Source organism: Spermophilus citellus (assembly GCF_964194105.1).
Source record: "Spermophilus citellus genome assembly, chromosome: 3".
NCBI lineage: Eukaryota > Metazoa > Chordata > Mammalia > Rodentia > Sciuridae > Spermophilus > Spermophilus citellus.
In genome coordinates, this window is record NC_138184.1 from 71,700,717 (window position 1) to 71,722,931 (window position 22,215).

At 47.6% G+C, this 22,215-nt stretch overlaps 2 protein-coding genes across 8 annotated transcripts in view; both read right to left on the minus strand.

Annotated features, from left to right (window-relative positions):
- DGCR8 (DGCR8 microprocessor complex subunit) overlaps window positions 1-4,846 on the minus strand; it is a 37,820-nt gene extending 32,974 nt beyond the window's left edge. Inside the window, exons 1-2 of one of the 4 annotated variants that reach the window (XM_081284274.1) lie at window positions 4,706-4,830; window positions 4,145-4,259 (exon numbers count right to left, since the gene is read on the minus strand). The gene's annotated coding sequence lies outside the window, so the exon portion shown is untranslated. Of the gene's footprint in view, window positions 1-32; window positions 219-4,144; window positions 4,317-4,705 lie in introns of all 4 variants that reach the window. The other 3 variants (XM_081284275.1, XM_081284273.1, XM_081284272.1) reach the window with 3 other exon arrangements.
- A 3,770-nt stretch (window positions 4,847-8,616) lies between these two features.
- Window positions 8,617-22,215, minus strand: part of TANGO2 (transport and golgi organization 2 homolog) — a 36,373-nt gene continuing 22,774 nt past the window's right edge. For all 4 annotated transcript variants that reach the window (XM_081286076.1, XM_081286075.1, XM_081286073.1 and 1 more), the window contains 6 exons: window positions 20,821-20,940; window positions 20,038-20,152; window positions 17,674-17,744; window positions 11,701-11,854; window positions 10,401-10,505; window positions 8,617-9,730 (listed from right to left, as the gene is read on the minus strand). In XM_081286076.1, the coding sequence (XP_081142202.1) occupies window positions 9,610-9,730; window positions 10,401-10,505; window positions 11,701-11,854; window positions 17,674-17,744; window positions 20,038-20,152; window positions 20,821-20,940 (686 nt within the window). In that variant the 3' untranslated portion in view covers window positions 8,617-9,609. The remainder of the gene's footprint in view (window positions 9,731-10,400; window positions 10,506-11,700; window positions 11,855-17,673; window positions 17,745-20,037; window positions 20,153-20,820; window positions 20,941-22,215) is intronic.

A 22,215-nucleotide genomic window follows, 5' to 3' on the forward strand; every position in this document is an offset into this window, starting at 1 on the left:
TCAGGCCATCAGAGCGACATCAATCCACTCACCTGCAAGGGCCGGGTCAGTCAAAGGGTGAGCATGAGACCCTCAGTTCAACTCTGCAGCACTAAGGGCCTCAGAGGTATGGTCAGGTGCTCTGCTACCCAGGGACCCCCTCTCCTGGGCCCACAACGTGGCACGTGGACAGGATAGTGATGCAGCGTGCTGAGGTCACCAGAGGTGGAGGCATAGTTCTGTTCCCAGTAGAGGAAAGGGGCGAGTGGCTGTTGGGAAGGGAGCCTGCTAGGATTTCTGGGGAGTTGTAGGAGACAGCTGGAGCCAAGGTACAAAGAGTCCTGGGTGCCACCTGAAGCCTGGCTCCATCCTGGGGGCAATAATGAGCCACCAATGGTGAAGTGACTCTAGTCAGAAAAAAGATTCACAGCTGTGCTAATTATAAACAGCTGTGCCCAGGACAGCCCTCCAGGCCAGAGGACAAAAGTACAAAAGAGGATCTAGATACATCAAGAACAGTGTCAGAACTGACGGTACGTGACCCAATGGGGATAGATAACAAGAGGGAGCTGAAGACAACGAAGGCTTCTCCTTTCCATTCCAGCATCTAGGAAGGAATCTGGAGAAGAGGATGAAGGAAAGCTCCAGGCAGACCTGTCTGACAGGTACTGAGGCCACAGCTCTGGAGTCCTGACTGGCCCAAATAGCTCTGGTAAGCCAGATCACATTGGCAAGGAGGTAAGTGCCAAAACCACAGGGGGGGAAGTACCAGAGAAGGAAGACTGTAACTGTAGTGTAACTCTAGGAAGCTTCACCACAGAGGAAGCACCATAAAAAAGGATGACAGGAGGTAGAGAAGACAGGGGTGGAGCATGGGGAAGTAGAAACACCAAGAGCCACAAGAAGAGAGGCCCATCAGCAGAAGCACATGCAAACACACACACACTCAAATGCATTAACATTCCTATACCTTGCATGCACAGAAACATACAGGCATGCACATGCCATGCACACCAGTATAGATATACAAACATGGCCACATCCATGGGTGACAGCTCAATCAGTTGCATGTAACATAACTCATATTCCAAAGACTCCAGAAAGAACAGGAGACAACAGAAATCATCGAATTAAGAAGGGATAGAGTGTGGTAGTTATACTTTGAAAGGGACACAACACAAAGAGTCTTATTTGGGTTAAATTCAACTGAATATTCACTAACCATATACCGAGGGAGACGCTACCACAAAAAGAGACAAAGTCCCCAGACCCTGGACACAGTTGTAAGAGCAATGACCACAACACTGTCATTTTATTTCCTAGATCCTAGGATTTTCTAACACTTCCGAATTCAATGGGAATTTAACACAATACCTCCCCAAAGTTGTGTCCATCAAACTGCTTAGGATTCAAGAGATATGGCACAAAGATAAAGATAGACTGAGAAGAGCAGCAATTGCTAAGGAGCCTACATCCAGATGGGCACAAGGAATATCAAGAAGGTCAGTCTCCTGGCAACCAAGAAAGACCACTGTAGAGGACAGGTCAACATGCTCGGTGCTACAGACCCTGAATTATGAAAAGGTAGGACTGGACCTCACAGAACCTGGCAATTGTGCAGGGAATCTAGGGAGGCAATTCATGATTTGTGGGGGAAAAAAAAAAAAAAAAAAAGCTAAAGGCAAAAAGATCAAGGGAGGTGGGGGTTGGAAATAAATGGTGGTACAGGATGGGGAAGACTGCCAGCATAGAAGCACAAAACAAAGGTCATAATAGGTAGTGAAAGGGACCTTGAAGAAGCACACAGCATAAAATATGGGAACCCTGGCAAGGAAGAAAGTGCTCTTTGGAGGAACAAGAAAGCTGCCCAGCCCCAAAGATCAGCAGTGGGCAGTCATGGTAAGCTCCTTACTCTCCTTCTATAAATTTTCTCTATTCACTCAACAAGTATTTGCTGAATGTCTTCCATATAATACACATGCCATTCTAGATGCTATGAAGACAAGACAGACAAAACCCATCCCACAGAGCTCACATTTTATCAGGAAAGACATGTAACAACTAAAAAAATCATCTACCCCATCACATGCTAAGAAGTATACAAGCTAAAACAAAGTAAAAGTGTTGGGGAACTGGAGGCAGCTTCCAAAAGGGTGATCAGAGGAAGCCTCACAACCAGTATCCACCTGACAGTAGGGGAAAGGAAGCTAAGGGGGTAACAGAGGTGGAAGGAGGGGACATTCCAGGTGATACCTGGAGGAAAAGCAAAGGACCAGGTGTGATATGGTCAAATTAGGGCAGTGCACTGATGGGGAGTGAGAATAGGCCAGGTCAGGAAGACTATGGCTTTTATATTGAGATATGGGCCACTGGATAGGAGGGTCCAAACAATGATATCACATAATCCAAGATAAGCAGTGGCATTCAGCTCTCAGTCGGGCTCTGCTCTAAACACTTCATGCACTACAACTCACATAGCACTGAAAGAGAAAGGTTAAACACACACAATTCACTCAAGGTCACACAGCTAGGAAATGGTGCAGCTGCTCTGCCATCCAATCAATCTGGTCTGAGTTTGTACTGCCTCACGTTTATACTATCTTACAGTTTCAAAGAATCACTCTGTATCCAGAAAAACTATAGGTAGGTGGCAGTGGGGAACAAAGAGAAGAATTAAGATACCCACTAGGAAATATGAATAAGACATTTAGTTGAAGTGCTGAGAAATGGCACATTGTTGGACACAGAAGGCCTCCTCTGGGACATATGAAGGCATAAGAAAGAGGAATCAAGGTGACTTTAGAAAAGATCCTCCTCCTTTAGAGGAGGATCATTTGCCTGGCATGGTGGCACCACGCCTGTAATCCCAGCAGCTGGGGAGGCTGAGAAAGGAGGATCGAGATTTCAAAGCCAGCCTCAGCAAAAGCGAGGCGCTAAGCAACTCAGTAAGACGCTGTCTCTAAATAAAATACAAAATAGGGCTGGAGATGTGGCTGAGTGGTGGAGTGCCCTGAGTTCAATCCCCAGTACCAAAAAAAAAAAAAGAAAGAAAGAAAAATAAAAGAAAGGTATGAGGAGGATCATTTCGATGTTAATGAAGACTGGAGTTTGGTTTGAACACAGCTACTTGGCATTAAAGTAATGTGATAATAAGAAGAGGCACCTAGAAAGGAGGACAGGGCTAAAGATGGAGACATGGAAGATGTCAAGTTGGCATTAAACCCAGGAGGCTGGCCAGGTGTGGTGGCACGCATGGTAATCCCAGCAGCTCAGGAGGCTAAGACAAGAGGATCGTGAGTTCAAAGCCAGCCTCAGCAATGGTGAGGAGCTAAGCAATTCAGTGAGACCCTGCGTCTAAATAAAATAGAAAATAGGGCTGGGGATGTGGCTCAGTCGTCTATTCCCCCTGAGTTCAATCCCTGGTACCAAAAAAAAAAAAAAAAAAGCCAGGAGGCTGGATGAGATCACATGGGAGGAGCAAGCAACAACAAAAGTCCAAAACTCGGCAATCTAGTCAAAATCAGATTTCCCACCCCAAGATTACCATGAGACTATAAAACCACCCCTAGAAAGTGCTCCAGACCATGCCTGGCCATGCAAGGCTCTAAGAATGGCTCTCTGGCCTCACTGCTGCCTGAGCAGACTCAACACATAGACACAAACCTTGCCTTGTAATTTGGACTGTGAGCCAGCAACAGACCCATAGCAGGATCCCTCCTGCACAGCTGTAAGTAAACCCAACACACTTGAAAAGCACCTTTCCCTGGAGTCCACTTGGTGGACTGACATGGAAGTACTAGCTGTAGAGTCGCTGCTGTGGTTGCAGCCCTCCACTCATGCCTCTCCTGCTGCAGCCTCCCACCCGACCCAGAAGCATTATGACCTCATCCATTCCTTTTGTCATCCTCGAATGGGCCTCACATCCTATACTCACAAGCGGTACTCAATCGGCATCCCAGACTAGCCATTCACTCCCTTCAGTGAGTGGAGCCTTGCAAAAACGGTCTGAGCCACTCCCACGACTGGGAGTCCAGTCTGTGGCCAAAAAATGAAGGACCTTTGCCTAGTAATTGTTCTCCAAGAGTCGTCGGCACTAGTTGGAACTGCTATGCATCAGGTAACAAGGTACATGCAGGCATGCAAAATGGCAAAATCAAATTCCTACCATGAGCAACCTAAGTCCACTGGATGATACTTGACAGATACCGCTGTCAACAGGTTGCCACTTTCCATTTATTTCTACCACGTTCATTGTTACAATAAAACCACGATCTGATTATCTACATGATAATCCAAGAGCATTTGGTGAAGACTTGATTTCTCAGATTTCCCAAACTCTGTTAAAGCAGATAAGGTGCAGTCCACATCGATCCCGCCTTAGGGCGATGATACGGCTTTGGGGCCACCAGACAAGGAGGCTCTTTACCCAGACATACAGACAAGGAGAGTCTGCGACGCCTGGGCCCGGGCCCCGTATCCCAGCTCTAGCCCCGGCCTTTATGCCCGCCGCGAGCTCTCGGCTACCTCCGCTGCCCACGGCCATGTTGCTTCACAAAGGCCGGGTCTCCTTATGGGCCCAGCCCGCCTCGAGCCCTCCGCCCCGCCCCGAGCCCGGGCACCAGGCCTCAGCCTGGGGGGAGGAGGGAGAGACAGAAGGGCGCGCCCTCGCGCAGGCCGCAGCGCCCGCCCGTCCACACGCGGGGCGCCCCTAGCGCCCCGCACCTACCTGCGGCGCGGTGGCCTGCCGGAGCCGCCCGCAGCCCAACCACAGCAGAAAGACCCTCACCGCCCCGCCGCCGCCGCCATCTGAAAAGGCCACCCAAACCCTCCGGTCTGCGGGACCCGCCTGCCGCGCCGGCCGAGCGGAGGGCGGGCCTCTGAGGCGCATGGCCAATCCCCTCGTGCGGTTACCCAGCATTGGAGGAGCCGCGAAGCCGGCTGCAGAGGCTGCCAATCCAAGGCGAGTGGCGCGCGCGGTAGGAGCGCGCGGCCCAATAGTTCGACTGCGCAGGCGGGACCAGGCGCTGAGGCAGAGACTGAGGCTGTACTAACGGTCACCGCCCGGGAGGGGCTCCGCGCGGGTAGGACAGCAGCCGCGGGGAGCGCCGGGAGGGCAAGCGCGGGGGATGCCGGGAGGAAGAGAGCGCGGGAATTATTGCGGGAGACGGGAACTGGAGCGCCGGGTACTCGGAAACAGAGCAGCCAGCGGGCCGCCTCCGATGTGGGCAGTGTGGAAGAGGCACTTAGGCACCGTACAGTCGCCAATTAAAAGCAAACAATCACTTCTTAAAAATCAAGTAACCTCAACTCACAGTTTTCCATTTGCTAATACTATATCTGGAACCGTAAAAAGAGGGAGGATAGAAATAGAGAAGGGACAGCTCTTCCCTAGATTAGTACTCCGCCAATATATATAGAAGGGATGATGATTGACCATTGGCAGGCTCTTCTATCATTGTTGCTGGATACGAAAATCAGATGCCAAAAATATGGTATATGAACGGAAAATGAGAAATAGGTTATCTCTTCTTGTCCTACTGGGGATCAAACCGAGGGTCGCCGGTTTGCTAGGCAAGTGTTTTACCACTGAGCTGTATCTCCAGCCACAAGGTTTTGTTTTTAATGTTTTTGGTGCTGAGGCTAAAATCGAAAGCCTCTCCTATGCTGAGCCTGCTGTTGTAACACAGAGCTACACTCCCAGGTTTTTGTTTTTTAACACAGTTGCAAATTTTCTCTCCCCTAGATATTCCAGTAATTACAAGAGGGGAAACAGTAGCTTTGCAGGGAGAAAGAAAATCTAGGAAGACGCCACCTTAAGCAATTCATCAAGATCACCAGCACCTCCAAATTTAGCATTAGCAAGCTGTACACTTTAAATATGGATGTTGCAGTGTTTATTACTTATACCTCAAAAGAAATGAAGTGGGGAGGGGCTGGGTTTGTGACTCAGTGGTGGAGCGCTTGCCTTAGCATGTGTAAGGCGCCACATAAAAATAAATAAATAAAATAGGGGTATGGTGTCCATCTACAAATAAAGAAATATTTTTTTAAATGAAGGGGGATAGGAGAAAAAAGCACTAATCAATGGACAGATATATTGTGGGTCTCCTGAAAAGGGGATAGATTCACTAGTAGGTATTTCTGCCCAAAAGCAAAACTTGAATGAAGAAAGATCAGACAAACCCCAAATTAGGAGCATTCTGTAAAATTACCAGCAAGCACTTTTTCAAAGTGTTAAGATGATTCAAATCAAAGACAGACTGAGGAGCCATCTTCAATTAAGAGACACAACTAAGGGGCTGGGGATGTGGCTCAAGCGGTAGCGCGCTCGCCTGGCATGCGTGCGGCCCGGGTTCGATCCTCAGCACCACATACCAACAAAGATGTTGTGTCCGCCGAGAACTAAAAAATAAAAAAAAAAAAAAAAAAAAGAGAGACACAACTAAGTGCAATGTGAAATCCAGATCCTAAATAGGATCTCGGCTCAGAAAATGAATATAGTGGGATAAGTGGTAAAATTCAAATAAAGTCTATTGATTAGTTAATTCTATTCTATTGAAAGATTCTTCACTTGGCCAAACTTTAGGCAGTCTTCTGAACCTTCTCCAAAGCCCATTTGTGTTCTTCCAGTTTTTGCTAAGCACCCTCTTCCCCCAGTTTTTGATATCTGATCAGGATCTTCACCATCCCCCAGGTGATGACTGATCACCTGGCCTGCCTTTAGCAAGAATCCTGTTAGATTGCTGAAATCCCCCTACATCCCTATATTTTCTCTCAGCAATTTTCCATTCAGTGACCCTCTACTCTGCTCCTTAGAGACAAACTTCCACTTGTCCAGGCTGTATTCAGAGTTGTATCCTTCCCATTGGAAGATCCTACTGTGGTGGTCCCAAACTATGGTGATGATCCTGAATAGTCTTCCTCACCATGATTTAATGAGTATCATTGAATCATCTTTTAACAGTGTCAATGTTAATTTCCTGGTTATAATCATTTTACTGTGGTTTGGTGCTGTGTTAACATTTTGAGAAACTAAATGAAAGATAATGGAATTCTTTATTTTTTAGTTGTTTTATTAAGTTGAAATAATTTTTATGTGAAAAAGGTTAAGGAGCCAAGTGCATGCCTATAATCCTAGCAACTCAGGAGGCTGAAGTAGGAGGATTTCAAGTTCAAAGCCAGGCTCAGCAAATTAGTGAGGCCCTAAGCAACTTAGGGAGACTTTGTCTTTAAAATAAAAATAAATAAATAGGGCTGAGTATGTGGCTCAGTGGTTAAACACTCCTGGGTTCAATCCTCAGTACACAAACACACACACACACACACACACACACAAGAAGAAATAAAGAAAGGAAATGGAGGAAGGTGGTATCGAGATGATGAAGCTGGAGCCCTGCTAGGACTTTCCCTCTCTACCTGCCTCCCTCAGCATCTAGCATCTCATAGCAGGAACCATTCTACTGTGAGGGTCTAGCTGCTGGACTCAGCCAGGGCACGCAAGCCTCCCTGTGGCTAGGCCAGCCAAAGCCCTTGGGAACTCTGCACTATCTAGAATGTAACTATTGGGAGATAACGTCTTTCCATATATAATCAAGATAAATTTAGGCTGGGCCCTAATCCAAAGTGACTGTTGGGGGGGGGCAGGGGAGTTGGGGGCAGAACTCAACCCATAACAATAGAATCTACATCTTGGGCTGCCCTTTCCTCAGAAGGTCTAGACTATTGGGGAGCCCTGGGTAGGCCGGGGGCAGAGGGGTTCATGACAAGTGTTTAAAAAGCTTTCCCTGGGCAGACCCAGTCTCTAGGACAGAGATGAACAGGGAGGTTCTAGATAGGGAGGCTCTGCATGAGAGCAGAGTACCTGGCTGGGGGGAAGTGCTGGCATAGAACATGGGTACAAGACAGAGGAAAACCTACTGAGGCACATGGAGAATGTTGGCAGTGGGGCTGGTTGGGAGCCTTGACTGCCAGACACATGGGTCTTGAGACCTTTGGCCTAGACATGTATTTTGTCACCACTGGAAGCCCCCTTTAAGCCTGGCCTGACTTAACCACTATTCTTCTGAGTTTAAAGTGAGCCATGGAGGGCCTCAGACCCAGGGGCATGGAGGAGACAGGAAGAGGGAAGCTGGGCCCAGATGGACTAGCAATTTGTCATACCCAGGCTGGGATACGCAGCGCAGGTCCACATCCACTCTAAACTCATTGCTCTGAGAAGGCCAAGTCGGGTCAACTCCAAAGGCAAAAGGAAGCATGGAGCTAAGCAATGGATATGTGGGACTTATGCATGGCCAGTGCTTGAAACTTTAGCTCCCCAGTGCCATGGCTGAGGCTGACTCTCTTTGTCCTCTGGCCCTCAACTCCACCATTTCCATGCCTCTCCCTCCAAGGGCTCCTCCTAATGAATCCCTGGTGTTAGGTGACTCATCCAGTAATCAGCACCTGGGTCCCATATATATGAGTGGGTCTCTTGCACCCTGGCTTCTACCCATAGACAGATAGCCTGACCCAGAGGCCTCCATTACAGTGTTGAGGAGGTTGTGACAAAAGGAGGCAGAAAGAGCCTCGTATGGGTATTGGTGCCACCACAGGAGTTCCTGTCACCACCATCACACAAAGGAAGGATCTTGAAACCCATTTGCTCACCACAACTTCAAAGCTTTATTATCAACAGCTCACATTCAAGTTCAGGTTCCTGTAAAGTTTGATGTACCAAGAAGGGAGACAGCAAAGGCTAGCTAAGTTCCCTTGCTGAGATGGGCCTTCCCAGAACCCATAACACCCACCTGGGTAAGTAGTGGCCTGAAAGCCCCTGGCACACACACAACCATCCTGCACCATGGACCTGACCATGCAGGACCCTTGGTGCACAAAAGACCACCCAGCATATGTGAGGTCACATCTCTCATTCAAGACTGTCCAATGCACACAGGACTCTCTGGCATATGCAGAACCACTGGATCTCTAATGAGGCTGAGCTTCTATTGTAAAAGTGAGTTTTTCTCTGGTCCTCCTTGTATATGATTCCAAATATGGCCCATATCCTCTCAGGAACAGGTATGGTTGTTGGGAAGTAAAGCACAGTGGTGCCCTATGCACCACTTAAACACCATTTAAGGCACCATTTAAATAAAAGCCTACTCCTGACATTTGACTAGAGCAAAGAGCCATTGGCTACAAGTGTAAGGTAAAAGGTTCTCTTCTGCCTGCTTGGCATGCACATGTGTGTGTATACTCTTGAGTATGTGTTCAAATATGTATACACGTGCAATTTTGTGTGCATCTGTGTGCCTCTGCACATGGGGGTGTGTATGTGTGTGAGCATGTGCCCTACATGTGTATGTGTGCCTTTACATGTGGACAAGGTAGACCCAAGTATAGTCACACACATATGGTACACCTGGTTCTGTCCTAGACCTGGCATCAGAATCTCTCACTCCCCATTGGCATAAAGGCAGACCCTGAGCTGGATACAACACAAGAATAGGTAACAAACAAATTAAACATCTCTGAGAATGTTGGCCAAGTCACGAGCAGTGTAGTATGGTCATGGAAGTTTCCTGTCCACACTGGCCTTCAAGGTAGGGCCTCCCACCCAAGAGCCTGCTGGCCATATCCAGCAGTGGGGGATTAGCTCTGTAACATGAACTCGTAGGTGTTGGTCTCCCAGCAGGAGGGGTCCTTGTTCAGCATGCTGCGCTCGGTGAAGGTCACGTGACCATCTGCGTCCACAAGGATGATGGTGTTGGTTCTGAAAAACAGTGTTCACCCTGTATCCCTAGGCTCCAGTCCTACCTGTCAGAGGCACAGCTGGTGCCAGACCTGAGGCAGGAGGCAGGAAGAGGCAGATTCACCAGGTGTGGGGTCTGTGCTGGGCACTTGGTTCCAGCTTTGTGGTAGGTCACAAATGAGTAGCAATCCCAGTCTTGAGGATACAGAGAAGCTTGTCAGAGGCATCTGGGCCTCCTGACCAAGCCTGCATGCCCACACTGGGTGAGTCCTGTCACCTCTAGTCTGAAACACCCCCAGCCTTCCCTGCCTTCCCTCTGCAGGAAAAGCCCCACCTGCCTGCCCAAAACTTTCACAGGTGGCCCTAAGGGGGCCTGACCCCAAGGGGGCAGCCCAATGGCCCCATCTAGAAGACGGCTGAAGACTGGGGGACCTCAAGCCCTGATCTACAGAGCCCCTGGGAATTGATGCTCATTTATGTTATGCATGGCCCTTAACTGTGGAGTCTGCTTGCCCCTGTAGCCCAGTATATACAGGGCAAAGGCTTTGAATTTACTCAGTTAGGGAAATAGCCTGGTCCTAGCTAGCTATGGAACATAAGGAAGCTCAGTTTCTTTATCCTTCCTCCAGCCTGGGAAGTGGGAAACTAGGGTAGGAAGGTGATGCACCTGGCATCCCCAGCCCCTCCATACCTGGTTCCATAGTTGGGGCAGCGCACACATACAGCTGCATACTTGCTCAGTATGGGCTGCACATACTCCTGGCCCTGGTCTTCAATGGCTGGGTCTGGCAGTTGTCTGGAAGGACAGAGGGGGAAAAGGTCATCATTCCCTCTGCTGCCTGTCCATGATCCTGTATGGCCAGCTGGACTAACCTAAAGTGCTAACAGCTTTCAGGTTCCTAATGAGCTCCCTGGGCTTGGAAAGCAACTGGGGAGAACCACAAGTGTTGGTTTATTCCCTTTCATGCTCAATGCCTCACATCTTTGTCTACTCATCTATTTATGACTCCATCACTGAAACCCAGGTAGCCAGATAGCATATATATTCTCTTACTGCCCCTAGAAGAGCCTTTGCAAGCAACTTTTCATGACAGGAGTCCACTCAAGCATTGAGACTTGCCAGCCACCACAAGGGGCACTAGAGCTACAGCAATCAATAAGAGCAGCCAGGGCCTATCATGGCTCTGTCCAGGATGACACACTAACTAATGACTATGTGGTCTTAGAGCTGAGCAGAGGGCTGGGCCAGCACAGCTCCCCCAAGGGAGTGGTGATGCTGAGGCTAAAGGGTAATGTTATGGTTCAGAGGCCTTGAGGCAGTTGTGGGAGGGCAGGGAGAAAAGAACGGGAGACAGACTATGAGGTGTCCTCTGAAGGTCCACTGGGGGAAGTGAGACCAACAGGGTACACAAGTGAATGCTGGGTTGTCTAGGCAGGAAATGGTATGTGTGGCAGTGGGAGGGACATATGGGACTACACGCAGAACAAAATCCAGATTGATGAGTACCAGGATCCCTGCTGGGACAGCTAAGCCCTAGGTGTCCAGTATCTGAGGGTGCCCTGTGCAGAGGCCTATGGGCAAGGAAGATGGTGGGGGAGCTCCCCTGCCCCCAGGAACAGGCGTGTCTGTGCCCAGTGCTCAACCCCAAAGTCACTAGAAAGACAGCATGTGGGAAGCTCTATCTATATCCCCTCTCACACAGAAGAGAACCTCTAGCTGCTCTGGCCTCAGGCCAGCCTGCATCAGATCTCTATGAGCACTGAGCCTCCCAGCCCACATGACCCTGACTTCCCCATCTCTCATCATCAAAGGCCCCTACCAGAAATCAAGGAGAACAGCAGGGGAGTAGCAGAGGGGCCAAGGTCAGCATATTTTTCAGGTTTCCTGCAGTTAGAAGCCAGCCCTGGTTACTTTTATAGGCCTTTAGAGTAGCAGAGCCTGCCTTCTTCTTTGCCTCTTCTGGTCACTCCAGAAGAATCTGCCCACTTACGCCTCCTCATTGTTGAGCACATCCAGGAGCTGGGTAACAAGAGTATCCTTGGGGAGCACATGGCTCTGCTCCACAACCTCTAGGAAGAGTTTCTTGCCAAAGCACAGCTTCCTCCAGGGCGTCTCCAGCAGTGCATTGCTCAGTCCATAGGTCCCTGCAGGGAAGAGACCAGCTTAGCCATGCAGAGGTCCAGCTATGTGATTTCAAGGTAAACTTCTGACACCTACTGGTCCACCCAACACAAGATGTTAGGGATAGCCGAGTGTGGTGGCACACGCCTGTAATCCCAGCAGCTCAAGAGGCTGAGTCAGGAAGACCCCCAGTTCAAAGCCAGCCTCAGCAATTTAGTGAGGCCCTAAGCAACTTAGCAAGAACTTATCTCAAAATAAAAGAGCTAGAAATGTGGCTCAGTGGTTAAACATCCCTGGTATCCTCCCCCCAAAAAAAAACAAAATGGCAGGGGTATAGCAGATGATAGCAAAATTGAACCAGACTGCATCACTTTGGCACTCTCTAGGCTCATACCTGATCCATATCTATGGTAAGGGGTACAGAACCCAAGGCAGGGCAGAGGCAAGTGGCAACCTCAAGATTCCACAAAGTACAGATATCTAGGGGACAAGATGGACGGACTAATATGAAATAAAAAACTTGAACTCTAATAGGCATCCATTTCTAAGGTATGGTATGAGGGTTATCTGCAAAAATCAAGGGTGGGACAACCACCAACCCAAGGGCAAGAGGGTACCCACCATGATAGGTCCTGACTCATGAGGAAATAGGAAGTCCTAGCCAGTGGACACACAGACAGTATACATATCCATTATACAGAGCCCACCTCTGTATACTGACTGGGTTCCTGCTAAGGGAGCAGGTGGACTCATTGCAAGGACTCTGAGCTGCAGTTTCTCAGAACAAGGAAGTTCTAAAGTGGACAGAAGGTGTGACCAAAAGAGAAAGGGTTTCTCATGTCATAAAAGTTAAAGACACACATTTGAAGGGAGAGACCCCTCAGAGCTGCTTCTCCAGAGGTCCAGGGGGCCAAGTAGCACACAGCTCTGCATCCTGGATGGGGCACCAAAGAAGCAGAGTCTGAAGCAGCTCCAGTTCCAGTCAAGTCCAGGAAGATTGCCCTGGACTCTGCTGGAGCCCCCATAGTCAAGTTGCCAGTCCCTGATGTCATTGTGGTTTTTTCCTTCAGGAACTGGGAAGACAATTTAATATTGGTGCTAGGAAATTAGGAAGCCACAGGCAAAGACTGGAGTTTGATCCCACCTGACACTGTACACAAAACTAACTCAAATTGGACCAAAGACATAAATGAAAGAGGTACAACTATAAACCCTTAGAAGAAAACATGAGATGAAAGCTTCATAACCTTAGATCAAGCAATGACTTATTAAATAAGACAGCAAAAACATAAACAACAGAAGAAAAAAATAGGGGGCTTCATCCAAACTTAGAACTTTGTGCTTCAAAAGAAACCAAGAAAGTAAAAAAGAAAATCCATGAAATGGGGAAGAATTTTTGCAAATCATATCTCTTGTTGCATTGGTAGAATAAAGAAATCCTACAACTCAAAAAGAAAACCTAGGGCTGGGGCTGTAGCTCAAGTGATAAAGTGCTTGCCTCGCATGTGTGAGGCACCGGGCTCAATCCTCAGCACCATGTAAAAATAAATAAAAGATATTGTGTGTCCATCTACAACTAAAAACCTATTCATTCATTCTGAGGACTGAACCCAGGGGCACTTAACCATTAAGCCACATCCTCAGCCCTTTTTATTTTTTTATTTTGAGACAGGGTCTCACTAGATTAGGGCCTCACTAAGTTGCTGGGCTTTGTACTTGGGATCCTCCTGCCTCAACCTCCTGAGTTACTGGGATTATAGGCATGCACTACCACACTGGGCAGAGAACCAAATTTTAAAATGAGCAAAGACCTGAATAAGCATTTCTTGGCAGAAAAAGTGGCTAACAAGTACATGAAAATATGTTCAACATCCATAGCCACCAGACAAATATAATAAAAACCACAAGAAGATGCCCCTTCATACCCATTAAGATAGCTACAATCTAAAAGATAGAGGATAGAGTTGGAATGTAACATAGCAGTAGAACACTTGCCTGATGTGTTGAAGCCATGGGTTCAATTCCCAGCATCATATGCACACACCCAAAGACAGAAGACTGGGGAATGTAGCTCATTGGTACATGTGCTTAGCAAGCACAAGGCCTGGATTCAATCCCAGTACCCACCCCTCCCCCACTGCAAAAATAAATAAATAACAAGGATTGGTGAGGATTCAGAGAAACTGAGACCCTTGTACACTGCTGTTAGAAATGTAAAATGGGAGGCTGGGGTTGTAGCTCAGCAGTAGAGCGCTCACCTAGCAAGAGCAAGGCCCTGGGTTCAATCCTCAGCACCACATAAAAATAAATAAAATAAAGGTATTGTGTCTATCTACAACTAAAACATATTAACAACAAAAAAATGTAAAATGGTGCAGATGCTTTGGAAAATAATTTGGCAGTTCCTCAAAAGGCTAACAAAGTTACCATATGATCCAGCCATTCCACTCCTAGGTGTTTTTATGTGTGTCTGTACTGTTTCACCACAAGAGAGGTGAAAACATGTCCACACAAAAACTTTTAATAAATGTTCATGGCAGCATTATTCATAATAGCCGAAAGTATTCATTAATGGCTGAATAGAGAAACAAAATATATAACCATAGAGTATTACTCAGCCTTAAAAAGAATCAACAAGGGATGGGCTTGTGGCTCAGCAGTAGAGCGCTCACCTAACACATGCAAGGCCCTAGGTTCAATCCTCAACACCACATACAAACAAATAAATAAATAAAGGTATTGTGTCCAACTACAACTAAAAATAAATATTTAAAAAAAAAAAAAGAATCAACAAGCTGATTCAGGCTACAAGATGAATATTGAAAACATTAAGCTAAGCGAAAGAATTAAGAAGTCAGTTCCCAAGACCACACAGTACGTGATTCCATCTGTATGAAACGTTCATAATGAGCAAGTCCATAGAGACAGCAGATTAAAAGTTGCCAGGAGCTGGGCGCAGTGGCACACGCCTATAATCCCAGCAGCTAGGGAGGCTGAGGCAGGAAGATTGTGAGTTCAAAGCCAGCCTCAGCAACAGCGAGGTGCTATGCAACTCAGTGAGACCCTATTTCTAAATAAAATACAAAATGGGGGGATGTATTTCAGTGGTTGACGCCCCTGATTTCAATACCCAGCACCAAAAAAAAAGTTGCCAAGGTACAGACATGGTAGCCCACACCTATAATCCCAGTTACTCAGAAGGCTGAGGCAAGATGATCTCAAGTTTGAGGCCAATCAGGGCAACTTAATGAGACTCTGTCTCAAAATAAAAAATAAAAAGGGCTGGGGTTGTAGTTCTGTGGTACAGTCTCCCCTGGATTCAATCTCTAGTACCAAAGAGAAAAATAAAAGGTTGCCAGGGGCTGGGAAGCAAGGGGGAAGGGGGACTTTGTGCTAATGAATGTGAGATTTTCTTTGGGATATGATGAGAAGATTCTGGAATTAGACGTAGTGACAGTTGAGTAATTTTGTGGATTTACTAAAACTCATTGAATATAATATACTTTAAATGGGTGAACTATACAGCATGTGAGCCATATCTCAATAAAACTGTTATTTAAAAAAATGGTAACTCGGGGCTGGGGATGTGGCTCAAGCGGTAGTGCGCTCGCCTGGCATGCGTGCGGCCCGGGTTCGATCCTCAGCACCACATACAAAGATGTTGTGTCTGCCGAAAACTGAAAAATAAAGATTAAAAATTCTTTAAAAAAAAAAAATGGTAACTGGGCCTTGAGCCTCTCTCTTGCTCAGCCCACTCCACTGTACCTTACAGAGTGCTACTTCCACCTTCATCAAATCTGTACTTTGTCTATTAAAAAAAAAAAAAAGTCATTGCTAGGGTGTACTAAGGTATAGTTCAGTAGTTAGATTGTGTACTTTTGTGTACTTAGGAGCTTTTGTGTACTTAGTAGAGCACTTGACTAGCACATGTGGGGCACTGGGTTTGCTCCTCGGCACCACATAAAAATAAAATAAAGTAAGAATGTGTACTTAGCAGTCATGAGATATTGGGTTCAATTCCTAAAAAAGTAAAAGAAGGAACACAGATCAGGTGGGGGCAGATGCGGGGATAAAAACAGGAGGTGGGGGGCTGGGGATATAGCTCAGGTGGTAGAGTGCTTGTCTAGCATGCACAAGGCCCTGAGTTCAATCCCTAGCACCACCAAAAAAAAAAAAAAAAAAAAAAAAAAAGATACATGAAAGAATTTCTACCAAAAATGACTTAGCAGAAAATAAGTGTCTCTAGTAAGGGGGTCTCAGGCACTGAGAACAGAAAGCTTCTATCTGCTTCCCAAAGGCCTCTGGGCCAATGTTTAAAATGAGGAGTGGACCTATCTCTGTCCTTTGATATTTTAGTTTCCAATTCTCTCCTGCACGGTCACTGGCTCAGGGCAGCCCCAACAATATGTGAAAGGAGAGACTGACTCCAGGGTACAAACCCACCTCACCACATACCCAAACCCCAAGAAGTCTGAACTTATGGGGAGACACTGAGGCAACAAGAATGGTAAGAACTGTCCCAAGGGAAGCCAGAATGATTCTTCCCAAACCCAGGATCTCTGAGCATCATGTCCCCCTGTTCCTTGCTGTTGGTTATGTATCACCCAACTCTTGGGAGCTTGGCCAGCCCTGCTTTGGATCCCTATGGCTCTAAGGTGGGAGCTGGGGTCCTGCTATGGCTCCAGAGCACCTTGTGGTAACTGGGCCAGCAAGAGGAATGGGTGCCAGCATAAATGTGCACCATTAACCCCCAGTGGGAAGGAAGGACCTGTGTCCTGCGACCTCACTTGGTGACTGGTGCCAACTGCAGAGAAAATCCCTGTGTCCTGAGGACACAAAAACTATACTACAAAAGAACACTGCCTCAAAGAGGCAGGGATGAGGGTGATACCAAGGATGTTGACACTCTTCCCGTTGGCTGGGTCATCTGATATGGGCCAACAGCTCAGATATAGGGACCAGAGTGGGTGTCTGAGTTCTATAGTCCTAAGATGTCACCAGTGAGAACAGGCCTCAAGCAGCAAGCTGGGGAGGGAGGAAGCAGGCCTGAAGGCAGGGTTCTGGTCCCAGGAATTTTGTTTACCTGGTATACTGAGCTAGACCCCATTTGTGATATTTCCCGGGGGTTCCTGCTCTGTCCTGAAGACTCAGACCTCCCAAAAGTGGTTTATAGTGGGGAAGGCAGTGTAATACTCTCTGCCCAGATTGTGGGGACGGGTGCTGACAGAGGAGGCTTTCAGGAAATCATAACACCTAAAGAAGAAGGGAATAGAAGGGCAGAGCAGCAGAAGGCACAGCCTGGGCAAAGGTGTAGCTAGAGGGAGGGGATGGTCCAGGCAGAGTGTGCTCTGGGGTACAGGGGGAGGCAGGCAGGTGATGAGAGAGACAAGTCTCTGAGAACATGGGCCAGCATGTGGCCAGATGCAGGAGGTATGCATTTGTGACAAGTTAGCATGTGGTGTTTGTGCATGGGGAAGAGGTCAAGGGGAAGAGCCTGGGTGGAGCCTAAAGGATCTAAGGCAAGATGAGGCTACAAGGTGGGGCTGGTGATGGGGCTGTAAAGTGGGGTTGGGGGTCACCAGCTGGGCTTTGGGGCTAAGATGGGAAGTCCAGAGCAAGTGCAGTCTTAGTCTATAGGAAAAGCCCATGAAAGGCAGTAGGGAGGGTATAAGGCTCTCTTGTGGCAGGTATGGGCCACAATCTTGTACAGATCATTAGGCATCAAGTGGCCAAAAAAGTCCCAGGAAAGTGCTGCAACAGGGTCCTGGTCTCTGAAAAGTATAGGTTATCCCCTTCATTAGGAGCAGCCCCCTTCTCCGTCAGACTCCCAGAACAGACTCACCTGGTGTCAGGACAATGGGCTCAGGCCTCCCCCGGTTTCCATAGTAGCAAACCAAGTCTCCTTTTGTTGTACTGTAGATAGAGGGAGGGGAGAAGAAGGTAAGATGGGAGCCACAGGGTATCCTGCCCCCACATTGCGCAGTTTGATCTCATGGCCCTATTCCCAGAGCCCCAATGGGAGCCAACGCAAAAACAATGGTCCACTTTAGCCAGGCTAGGATACTGGAAGCCAGAATCATGGAGACCCTGGCTCCTTCTAACATCACAGGTACATTCCTGGCTCACCTTGGGGACCACCAGCCTAGGAGGCACGGCAAAGCATGGCTGAATGCCACATAGCATAGGCATGTGGTGATAATATCAGAGTTGGGCCCCACCCCAACAAACACCCGAACACTCCAGGGGGCCAAGGCCCCCACCTCCACAATTGATCTCAATCTGTTCCTGGGCAGTTGGTCTCAGGGCGACATAGACTTCTCAACAAAGTGCCATATGAAAACATATTTTTGTATACCGACTACAGACTTTAAAAATAGTTTAAACTGCTCCACAGCTAAAGATATCCCAGTTCCTCAATACTGCAGTAAGTCTTTCTGCTAGAACTTGGAATACCTTTTTTGCAAACTAAAGAGGGACTCCCCTGTGATCCCAGCTACTTGAAAGGTTGAGACAGGAGGATTGCAAGTTTAAGGCCCATCTAGGCAACTAACCTAGACCCTGTCTCAAATAATAGGGATTCTTTATAACCTGTGAGACATCTTCCCAAGACAAAAAGCTGAACAAGGAGACCCTTGTCTTCAATACAGACAAATGCAGAGTAAGTGACAGATGTTGAGTACTAGAGACCTGCCCTTCCTCCCTCACTCTCCAACCACCCTCCAGTCCACACAGGCATCTAGAACCCCTAGCCTGTGCTCACATTTTTTTCACATTCTTCCTCACTACAATCCTTGGCAATTTCCTCAAGATGTTTGGCTAATGACTTCAGAGATTTTATTTTCTGGCAAAAGTTCTTTTAAACTTTTTGCCTATGGGCCTATAGAAATAGATACTGGAACTAATGCCAGTGTCACCAGAGGCCAGGCAAAAGGAGGGCCTGACCTAGAACAGGTCTTGGTTTCCTCATTAGCACCCACCAACAGGGCTGCTTTCCTGGCACCATCTTCCATCTAACCACAGGATGCTCTTCTGGCCACTGTCAAACTTCTTGGGTGGTGTTGGGATAGCAGGCCCCTGAACCAGGAACCAGGACAGCTTATCAGGCTCCCAAAGATATAGGCCCTCACTTTCCACAACTGCAGGAGCCACCATCTCATACTTGACCATACATCCATTCGGAGGACAGCTCCCTTGTTCCCTGGACACTCAACACAGCTGCTGAACACCCAGTCCCACTAGCATCATAGTTGCTAGTCTGGTTTCTTAGGGCTGGGTCAGATAAGCATGGAACTACTGACAGTGGTAACCAAGTATGGAGAGCCTAGACAGCACATAGACTTGGTCTTCAGGAACTAAAGTCAGCAGAAAGGAGAATTCTTGGCAGCAAATTCATAATCAGCCTCTATCCTGGGCCTTCCTCCTATGGGTTATTACAGCTTGCTCAGCCTCCACACTGAGTCTGTCTAGCCATGTGGTACAGAGATGAGGCAAAGAATGCCACATGAAATGGATGCTCAAAGGAATAGAAGCCTAGGTCTTAAGAGCCCAGAGGTCCATTGACTTCCCCTCACAGAAGGAGGCAGCTCAGGATGGGCATCTGAACATGGGCTATCCAAAGGATACTAATGGCCTCCCTCACTATCTGTACTGGAGGAAGCCCCTAGGCTAACAGCATTCACTGGCTTCTTTGGCTTCAGAGAAGGGAGGAAGAGGACCCAGGAGAGGACAGGGAAGCATAGGAAGGATGCTCCCTTCACTAAAAGGCAAAACATACAAAACCTCTCCAGTTCCTATGGCTACGTCTCTAATATGAGAGTCACCTGGGAGCATAGTATGTGATTAGGGCTGCCATAGGCTGCACTGTGAAACCTGCTTATGGGAAGTGAGGAGGAACCTAGCCAGGCTTCTCCAAACAGGCTGCCCTTCACAGTCCTACACTGCCAGGTCCCCACCTCAGTTCTCTGGAGTCAGGAAGCAAGAAGCCTCACACTGTCACAGGAAGCCCTAGGCTATGTTCTTAGTTCCCAAGTTGATGGGTCTGAAACAGGTAGGTTCTCAGGATGCCTGCCAAGCCAACCGGAAACAACATCTTAGGAAAGGCTGCCAAGCTGATTGGTGGAGTTGAACCCTGCTTTCCAATGATCTGTAGACCTGGCCCTCAAGGCAGTGCTGGGTAGCATGGCTGTCCCCCTGCTGGTAGACCCACCTCAAATCAGCTGCTATGAGGTTGAAGCCATTGTATAGGTGGCCCTCTGTGGAGACCTTCTTCAGGTAGGACAAGCTGTCCATATCAGTGGTCAGAAAGTGGGCCACAAGTTCACCTATAGGCAGGGGATACACATGGCTGAGGAAAACAGGGTAAACCCTTCTTCCTGGGAATACAGGAGTGAGGCCCCTTCAGGAGGATGCAGGAAGGAAAAGGGTCCCACTAGAGCCACACCTCATTGACTGCACTGCCACTGAGGTTGACACCAAGAAATCTGATTTTTTTCAGTTAAAAAAAGTTTTCCCCATTATGCCTCCATAGAGAAATTCAGCAGGAAAGGAGAAAACTTCACTGGGAACATATTTATGTGTGCTCTTGGGGCAGACATATGCTCTGCAACATTCAAGAGGCTGACACAGTGATTAAGAGTGACATTTTGGTGTTTTGTTTTTAACCAGTGCTAGAGATTAAATCCAGGGCCTCACACATGCTAGCAAAGTGCTTTGGCATGAGCTATATCCCCAGCCCCTTAGCGTGACACTTTGGGAAGTAATATGCTTGGAGCTCACTCACTGAGATAAACAAGTCTCAGGTGACTCCCATGGTGACTCCTCTCCTGTCTCTGCCACATGGCCCAGAAGCAGATCAAGGTGGGTGAGGTATATCAGAAGAAGCCCTTATAACATGACTCCTGACTGCCTTGATAGTCCCTAGCCCACCCACCTTACCTACTATGCCTTGGCTCTGCCCTGCCTAGGTCCCATTCTACCCTATCCAACTTACCTCTGCCACGGGCCTCTGGATCCTGTTGTGGCTGCAGGTAGTTAGTGAGTGCCCCCAGCTTCCCCCGTGTGCTGATGCCCAACCATGTGCCTCCTTCTTTGCCTTCTTCCATGTCAAGCCCTGTAGCAGGTAGCAGGCAACAGTGTTACCACCAGCAATACTCACCATGAAGGGCATCAACCCATTCTGGTCTCCCTCCTGGTGTCTGTCTCCTGGGAAACAAACTCCTTTGCTCCATGAGGACACACAGCAATGCACAGCTTGGTCTAACAGCCTAGCCTATTGAATGGGCTCTAACTCTGCAAGGTGAGGCAGCCCCTGAGGATACAAGAGGTGCAGATGATACAGATTAACATGGGCACCAACTATACCCATCATGACACCAACAGAGGGCCCTGAAATCAGGTAGTCCCTTTGTGACTTCTACAGAACACACCTCATGCTTGAACCAGTTTTGGAAGACACTTCCGTGCAGAAACCAGGCCAGGCTGCCTCATCTACTGGAAACTGGCACAGGCCCAGTCAGTGGTCAGTCCTGCATGGGCTACCACACCATATCACAAGGTCTACTAGGCCCTTAAAAACAGGCATTGGGGTGAGCGAGTGGGCTCAGTGGTAAAATGCTTGCCTAGCATGCAGGAGGCCCTGGGTTAGACCTCCAGCACCTGCTACAAAAAACAAAAAGTCACAGGAGGGGGAGCCTTGCTAGACTAGAGGATCATTTTCCTAAGTCACTAAAATGTCATTTTTATAACAAAGATCAATTATAACAGAAAAAGAAATAAAATGTAGACATGGAAAGGAAGAAGCAAAACTGTCTTTATTTGTAGATGACAAGATTATATACTAAGAAAATCTAAAAGCAATACCCAAAACAATCTACTAGAGCCAGTAAGTAAACATGAGAAAGAATTAGAAAAAGAGGTTTGGGGTTGTGGCTCAGCAATAGAGCACTCGCCTAGCACGCGTGAGTAGCTGGGCTCCATCCTCAGCACCACCAATAAATACTATATATATATATATATATATATATATATAAATGATTAAAAAAAAGAATTAGAGGGCTGGGGTTGTGGCTTAGAGGTAGAGCCCTCGCCTAGCATGTGTGAGGCACTGGGTTCGATCCTCAGAACCACATAAAAATAAAGATATTGTATCCACCTATAATGAAAAAATAATTAGAAAAAGAAATTTTAAATATACCATTGACAACAGTGTTAACAAAACGCTTAGTATGATTTTTAAAATAGTTAGGAAAACATTTTTTTTAAGAGAGAGTGAGAGAGGGGAGAGAGAGAGAGAGAGAATTTTTAATATTTATTTTTTTTAGTTCTCGGCGGACACAACATCTTTGTTGGTATGTGGTGCTGAGGATCGAACCCAGGCCGCACGCGT